General features: G+C 42.1%; 1 protein-coding gene across 3 annotated transcripts in view; it reads right to left on the reverse strand.

The window, feature by feature from the left end:
* Positions 1 to 606: 606 nt before the first annotated feature.
* The window catches only part of IL21R (interleukin 21 receptor), a 29,459-nt gene continuing 21,064 nt past the window's right edge, over positions 607 to 9,001 (reverse strand). For all 3 annotated transcript variants that reach the window (XM_075565547.1, XM_075565549.1, XM_075565548.1), the window contains one exon: positions 607 to 3,436. In XM_075565547.1, the coding sequence (XP_075421662.1) occupies positions 2,564 to 3,436 (873 nt within the window). In that variant the 3' untranslated portion in view covers positions 607 to 2,563. The remainder of the gene's footprint in view (positions 3,437 to 9,001) is intronic.

The raw sequence follows: 9,001 nt of genomic DNA on the forward strand, positions 1-9,001 counted from the left end.
AGGATTACATTTCCTTCCAGGTGAAATAAAATGGCTTGCAGCTCTGCCAGGCCTGTAGAAAGCTGCAACATGATTGGTTCTGGCTTCTTATTGGACGGCCATTTAAATCCCAGAAAGGAAACACAGGTAATTTCAGCTATGAGTATCTCGGAAATTAGAGTGCCTTCGAAGCTGAAATTAGGGTGGTTCAGCTCCGGAGAAACTCCTATGCTGTAATATCGGGGAGGCTGTCTTCAATTTTAAGTTGCAGTAAAATGCACTTACTGACAAATTTCTGCCAAAAACCTTCCAGAACAATTTTATGTCATGTTGCAAAAACAAGATTCCCTTAGGCTGCGGACCTAGTGCCTTCTACACGTGCGCTGTGCGTACAAGTACAGCCCCTCAATGGGGCTGGTCCCACTAGGTACCTTCACGCGGAAGGTGCAGCCGCGCTCTACTACAAGTTTTTGCAAATACAAAAATATCGTATTTGCAACTTGCGACGGAGGCGTGGCCACGCCCCCCGGCGGTTCAGCCAATGAGGGCAAACAGCCGCGTGAGGTCATGGCCACGCCCCTGCAAACCCCCCACCACACCCACTCCCATCGCAATTTCTGCCTCCGCAGATCGCGGTGAAGCGCTGTGCATGTGCCGCCCCCCCCCGCCGGGCGCGCGTGCTATAGTGCACACTGGGACTGCGGCCTTAGGCTGAGGCCATGGTGCCTTCTCCCGTGCGGAGGCGCGCGGAGGCTGTGGGAAAGCGGGTGCTTTCCCTGACCATGGTGGACGGGCCGTGGGGGCCTTTCCTGGGGGCGTTCCTAGTGACGTCACGGAGCTGGTTCGCCCTCATTGGCCGCTCACGTGACCTGTCTGTCGCGCTAAGAAATCAGTTTGACTGATTTCTCAAGCAACGCGCGCCCCCTCCTGCTTCCGCGCGCACGTGCCCGCACACCGCATGGACGCGAACACTGCCTGTTCACTCACCGTGCGGACGCCTCCGCACGGTCTGCGGTACCATGGCCCCAGCCTTACTTGTTTATGAAACATTTCTGTCTCTGCCTATCTTTTATTTAAATAATTAAGATCACTTATTTTTCAGTTAAACACTAACGTTTTTTTTTTTCTTTTACACATTTGTTTGTAACTTTGCCTTGTCGACTCTGAGCCCAAATGTCCCTGTTATCTCCTACACTAACTGATGAGACATACTTGCAAGATCTAGTTAAAGACACAGTTTTCTCAGGGTGGTTTAATACCTCAGCTCTTACTGCTGTATTAAACCATATGAAACAGATCAGCAGGAGGTCCCGCCTCTAAAATGGGTGAAACCAGTCAAAGCCCCGGCACCTGCACACTGAACTGCAAACGTAACAAAAAACATCAACAATATGAATATCAGTATTAATGGCAGTAAAAGTCTTGCCGTATTTGGTAGGAACACATAATAAATATATTAAAAAGAATTGTACATTGCTTATTCCCTTCTATTTGCCAAAGTGCTATTCACGGTCGGCTCTTGTGCCTAAATCTTTTAAAGCTATTAAATATAATTTTGAATCGTCAAATAAAAGGTCAGATATGGGCATGTGATTGAGTACTTTGACTTCGACTTTATTTTATTACTATTTATTATCTACAAAATGTCATCTTGTCTGTGATACTGAGCCTGCTTTATTGCACTACTGAAAAACTTTTAAAGGAGAGATCCAAGCGGCCATTTTTGTTTTTACACAGGATTGAAGCAGTATGACTGCTTGGATTGCCACTTTAATATTATTTGCAGTTGCTTTTTGTATTTTTCATGATGTCCCTGGAATTTTTACCACTGCAACGTATTTCAGTCATAAATGTTTCACTTAAGACAACAAGGACTTTTCATGAGGATTCGTTTTCCAGCGCAGTCTGTTTAAACCAACCCATGGGACATGAAGTTGCGTGTCAATAACATAGTACAAGAAGAGAACAAAAGTCCAATTATCAGTTTCTTCAGAGATATTATAGGGTGTATATATAGTTCCACTTTGCTTATAAGCCAGACAGTTAGCATTCAATAGTATTATTGAAAAGGTGCAGAGTTCCTTCATATGGGTATGAGTGTAATGTCCATCAATGGTAATCTAGCCCAAAGGTGTAAGTGGATGAATAAGTACTCAGATATTAAACACTTTTTGTAAACAATGGAGGATAGGTATCTGTGGGCGCCGAACGGTCAGCGGCCCTGGACAGTTCATCAACAACCACTGAACACACCATGCTTTAGAGCCACATATAGATCCTCTAATGTGAGGGAAATGTACAAATGTAAGAACTCTGCTTCCCCCAAAATATTGCAGGGGGAAATATCCCATACTCACAAGACCACACCGTACGAATCTCCGCTTGCGAGCTTCTTGCGGTATGCTGGACAAACAAAAATAGTTCAAAAAGAAAAAAATGGTGGTGCAGAACTCCATGAATGAAGAAGGGTTAAAGTGCAAAATTTTAAAATCTATTTATTAAGCACCTGGCAAAACAGCTAGAAGGCGAAAGAACCTCTAACGCATTTCGCGCCTATGTCAATACATAGAATATGCTCAAACAATTATTTTTTGCTGAATCCATTGGCATTGGTTGACTTAAAAGGGACAAATTGTTGGACGTAGTTTCTCTGAAATGATTCTCCCTCTTGTCCTTGGAAAGGCTCCAAACTTGGAATCTTCTGGGAAATGTCTTTATTTTCAAATTCACATTCCACGGGACTCCCACAATCAGAATCCACAAAGCCACTGTCTATGGTGTCTAAATCTAGACACAACCTTGGGTAACCAAAGTCCTCACTATTCCCTGAACTGGGAGAAAGGGATTCATAGTGTGCATCACTATAAAACACACTCTCATCCTCCTGGGAAGGTGATACTTGTAATTCCCATTCTTCAGGCGATCTAGAAATAAAATCGAAAATATTCATGCTGCATCTCGCTAGGTTTTCCTGAAGATCAAGTGAACGTTCGCTTGTGAAGGTTATTGAAGCCTCTGAGTTTAATTTATTCGGCAGCAAATGTTTCAGCAAGTGGCTGTTGCTACTATCAAGATTGACTGAAGGGTAACCATCATCTCCATTGTTATCTTCATCATCATCATCATCATCATGGTTATTGATATTTAGACCATTGCTGGTGATGCATTGGGAACAACATGGGGTACTTTCGTCGGACACAATTACAGTGTCAATAGATATATGCTCAAAGGATCTGTCCGTCAGCATTCCAGGACCTTTCCATATTCTGCAATCTTGGCTATGATTACCAGAGGATGTCTTACTAGTTGCTAGCGTCTCATGTTTTTCCATGTCGTCGAAACCAGCCTTTGATGCAAGTTGTAAACGGTTTCTGCTATATATTTCTAGGGCTTCCGGAAGAACCACACCACCTTCAAACTGTAGTGTTGCCATGTTATAAGAAGAACCCAACCAACTCTGAAAATAAAAAATAAAAACACTAATGATCAAGCATCAGATGTTAAATCAAAAGTCTAAGTTGTTTAAGCAGAGAACATTGCCCCGTTCAAGAGATGGTCCCAGGCAGCATAATTGTCTTTAGGAAAGTAATCTGTGTACATTGAGTGGTTCATACATACGATTGCCTTCTTTCCCCTGTCTCTTACTACAGACGCCTTTGAAATGGGGAACGGAATAGTCTACCTGCCGAACTTGTCCCTCCTTTCTATTGTCTTCTTCTCCACCTATGTCTTTCTTTTTATGGGAGTTATTCATTAAACTGCGATAGTGCTGATCGGGGGAATTGTCGCACGAAAAGGCCCATTGACTTGATTGCCACTATCACGGTTTAATCAATAACCTTGTATGTCTTTGTCTCTATGGCGGTATGGTTCTAACCGGGCACTACCGGACAGAAAATCCCAATGTCTTGAATGGGAGTTTCCTCTGCGCCCGATCAGCACTTTAATGAATATCCCCTTATGTGTCAAGCTCCACAAACGTTTGCCTCCATGCTGTACACATCAAACTTCTATTACTTTCATTTGTTTGCATCTGTGCCAAATGTATTTGATTTGAAAAACAAGGTAAAAAGAAGAATTATACCCCTCGCAAGGAAAACCCATCAAGAAGTAACAATCATTGTTACCAATTTCTTGCTAATTTTTGTAATGTTTTAACTTGTTTGCCAAAGAAAACCTCCTTTTTTTTTTATTATTATGCTGCATACAAGAAAATAACTACATTAGAAAAGAGGCATCTAAGAGGGGATATGATAACTATATACAAATATAATAGGGGACAATACAAGGAGCTTACAAAAGAACTATTCATCCCACGGGCAGTACAAAGGACTCGGGGCCATCCCTTAAGGTTGGAGGAAAGGAAATTTCACCAGCAACAAAGGAAAGGGTTCTTTACAGTAAGGGCAGTTAAAATGTGGGATTTATTACCCATGGAGACAGTGATGGCAGATACAATAGATTTGTTCATAAGAAGGTTGGACATCTTTTTAGAAAGGAAAGGTATACAGGGATATATCAAATAAGTAAACATGGGAAGGATGTTGATCCAGGGAGTAATCTGATTGCCAATTCTTGGAGTCAGGAAGGAATTTATTTTTCCCCTTATGAGATATAATTGGATGATATGACCCTGGGGTTTTTTGTTTGCCTTCCTCATACAATACACATACAATGTAAGTATAGATATAGGATAAAGTATCTGTTGTCTAAATTTAGCATAGGTTGAACTTGATGTACGTACGTCTTTTTTTATCTACTATGTAACTATGTAACTTTAGTTATTATAATTCTATTATCTGGTTAAAATAAACCAGCATTATACACTGGCGACACACTTTATTCGAGCTTGGCTAGTCCCACGAATTCGGGTATACCCGGGTGTATTGAGGTTTGTGACTGTTTTCTGCCCGAGTACATTGAGTTATTTTCCAAGCAGGGATTGAAGCATTTTATTCCCGCTGGCTGCAATACTGCACAGTATATATATATAAACTGCATTACAATTCATGAATTTATGCCATCTGGTAGACACGCGAAGCATTGCAGCCTATTAAATCCTAATCATTATCATTTAACAGATCAGCCGCCCATCAGCCAGGCATGAACCCAGGCTGGGAAGGCAAATGCAACGGGGCTTGTCAGAGGTTAGTAGTGGCTTATTCCAGGTATCTGCCAGGTACATACCGGGTATTTGCTCGAATAAAGTGTGTCGGTGCAGTACAGTAATATGTTTAGGTTCAACTTGGTGGCGTTCAATAAACCACATCCTTCTTCATCACCTTACAGTACGTGTGAGGTGACATTTACAATAATAACTATGTGGGTGGAAATATTCTGCAGATATATTTCTCTGAAACCAGGCGCAGTTCTATTCAGTCAAAGCGTACAGAAAATCTGCTGCAGAAATGTCCAAAACTTGAATGCATATACATGGTGTCTTCTCAAAACAATTGGGTTTCCTTTTTTTATTCATTAACACGACCCACGGAGGTATCTAGTGCTTCTGACAATGAAATAATATAGTATGTAAGTATCCGCCATTCTCCTGTTAGCTGTAGCTGCAATTCTTCACAAAGTGTCTAAAGGTGTGAAACGCGTTGGGTGAATACCAGGTCCCACCAGATATAATATCGATTGGAGAAAAAGAACCCAGTCTTGTAGCACTCGTACACAACAATTGTATAGTGATAAATTTAAAATACTTTATTAATAACTCTGAATAAAAAATAGGGTGTTAAAACGTAATTAAATACTGTGTAGAACAGCACGTGACTGTATCCTTTGGTAACCCACCCTGGTATAGGTGGGTAGATATAGTGTGATCCCTGATAGGTACTCGAGATCAAATGCTATAAATTATAGCGACCTAAAATGTAGGAGAGGAGCCAAAGAAAGCCCACCGAAAGGACTGTCTCTATTGGAGTGCGTCTAGGCGTAGATTGCGCTCTAGAGGGATACACTCATGATAATGTGGCATATACTACGCTAGGTAAGACCTATAAGTATCCCCCCCCCCCCCAGATAGAGATTGCTCTGTTTTGTGTACAAATTCACCTTCATAGTATGAGCTACATCTCTATAAGGGATATGTGTTGCCTATTTTCTAAGGTGCTGGCTATTAGGCAAGCAGTGATTACTGTTGTAAGGTATAGCTAAACTAGAGCAACTATATTAAATCACCTAACAGACAGGCAGGTCCTCGAGCACATCGGCACTGATATAACCAGGATCAGTGCTGATGTAGGGGACACTGCGATGATCAGCTAGACCGGCTCCCCATGTCATTACTCTGTGCACGCTATTGCTCCAACCTGTAGAGAGGGGGGACGGGGTGTGTTGGGGATTTGACCCCACTTCAATATTAACCTCCTGTATACCCTACTCCAGCACACTCGTTTGTTGGCAAATGCAGCGATCCATGACCTGCTGAGTAGCTTCTCAAGCTGTTTATGTCTACACATTAACCCTTACAGTTAGCGCAAGCATCACACTTACCCACGCATCACTGTGGAGGTTGCTCTGACATCAGCTTCCACCTCATGCGCATGATAAGACCCTGGTGTGCTTAGGGGAATTAACCATAAGCGCATAGTGCTTGTGTGTGGCAGCTAAGTTTACACTGTGCTATAACAGTAAGGGGTACTGAACCAACAACAGCAGAGCAGCAGACATCACCAACAACCTACCACAACATTGTAGGAGTACCTATCTGGCCTCTAATCACCTCCTAGGTGTTTTGGTGATTTCCTATAGTTGCTCTAGTTGCTCTAGCTATACCTTACAACAGTAATCACTGCTTGCCTAATAGCCTGCACCTTAGAAAATAGGCAATACATATCCCTTATAGAGATGTAGCTCATACTATGAAGGTGAATTTGTACACAAAACAGAGCAATCTCTATCTGGGGGGAGGAGGGGAGATACTTATAGGTCTTACCTAGCGTAGTATATGCCACATTATCATGAGTGTATCCCTCTAGAGCGCAATCTACGCCTAGACGCACTCCAATAGAGACAGTCCTTTCGGTGGGCTTTCTTTGGCTCCTCTCCTACATTTTAGGTCGCTATAATTTATAGCATTTGATCTCTAGTACCTATCAGGGATCACACTATATCTACCCACCTATACCAGGGTGGGTTACCAAAGGATACAGTCACGTGCTGTTCTACACAGTATTTAATTACGTTTTAACACCCTATTTTTTATTCAGAGTTATTAATAAAGTATTTTAAATTTATCACTATACAATTGTTGTGTACGAGTGCTACAAGACTGGGTTCTTTTTCTCCAATCGATATTATCACGTCTCCATCCAGTCAGCACCTCACAGGTTAACAATAGCAGTGCGGGTTTTCTGTACGTGTAGCACCCACCAGATATATATATATATATATATATATATATATATATATATATATATATACATATATATATAATACAATTGTAATATTGCCACCAAACAACAGTCCCACTGTCTATTGTTTATTTTTTTTAATTTCAAACATTTTTATTGTTTTTGTGGCATCACATCAAGACTTTGAAACAGGAAGAACAATGTACATAGATTTCGTCCGAACAACAGTACTATATTTCTTGGTATTTAAACACATATTCTGGTCATAAGGTCTTAAGACATTGCATTAAAGCCAAAACAAACTCCATCTTAGCTTTAGAACATTTAAATACTTCCAGGTCTCCAATCGGGAGGCGTCTACCTTCAAAGTCTTTAAGCGCTTCATCACATGAAAGGGGGGAAAAAGAACAGAAGAAGAGAGGGGGGGGGGGGAGGAAAGGGTAAGAAGGGAGACAAGGGAAGGGGCTCATCCCCTCTATTTCCCCAGTGTCGGCTCCAGTACTAGGCTTTCCCTTTGGTTGAGATAGATTCCTGAACTAGATTTTCTAGTTCTCAGGCCATGTGTCCCAGACCTTATAATGCTGCTCTGTTTTCTGGCTTAGGAGGGCTGAGAGGAGCTCCATCATTCTGACCTCCTTAACTCTGCGGATAACCGTTTGCTTTGATGGGGCTTTCAGTTATTTCCATGCAGCTGCTATTGAGCAGTGTGCTGTGGTGAGAATGAACGCCGCCAATTTCGTTTGAGGGGTCAGGAGTCCTTCTATGGGTTTGGCCAGTAGAAAGGACAGCGGGTCCATCCCTATGCTCTCCCCAGTAACATCTTGGATCACAGTCCTAATCATGTTCCAGAAAACCTGGATCTGGGGACAAAACCACCAGATATGTACCAGATCTCCTTTCTGGCCACATCCCCTCCAGCAGAGATCGGGTGTGCCTGGGAAGATCTGCCTCTGCCTACTCGGGGTTAGGTACCATTGAAATAGTATTTTATATATATTTTCTTTTATAGTAGAACAAATTGAAGTTTCGGCTGCCGATTCCCAGATATCCTCCCAATCATCTTTATCTATTTCTGTGTTGAGGTCCTCAGCCCATTTTGTCATATACCTATGATTGACGGCTGCTATTGGCAGTGATATTCCTTAGTAGATCTCCGATATCAGACCCTTCTGATATATACCGATTACACATAATTTTTCACATTTTGTTGGTTCTGTAAATTTAGTTTTTTTGGGAGATGATAACTAATATAAAATGTCTGATCTGGAGAAAGCTAAATAGCGGAAAGTGGTGGGGGTGGAATGTGAAGATCTTGGAATGATATTGAGCCTTTGTCCATTAAGTCCGCCACCTTTTGGACATTGGCCTCTTTAAAATGTTTAAAATCATTAGGGCACAACCCGGAGGGAAATCCGGGTTACCAAAAATAGGAGTCAACATGGAAGGAGAGGTTGTCAATTTGTGTTTTCCTTTATTCTTGGTCCATATCTTCCATGTACACCTCATTGCTCCCAGGCCTGTCTTGCCCGGAACCATCTTTCCCCCCTCGAGACCATAGTATCGCTGCGAGAGTGAGGGGAGAGACATAGGAGGACTCAATCTCCAACCAGCAACACAACACTGGATTGTTACACCAAACCACCGCTTGTTTTAAGTGGGCTGAG

The sequence above is a fragment of the Ascaphus truei genome, chromosome 11 (assembly GCF_040206685.1).
Source record: "Ascaphus truei isolate aAscTru1 chromosome 11, aAscTru1.hap1, whole genome shotgun sequence".
In the NCBI taxonomy this organism is placed as follows: domain Eukaryota; kingdom Metazoa; phylum Chordata; class Amphibia; order Anura; family Ascaphidae; genus Ascaphus; species Ascaphus truei.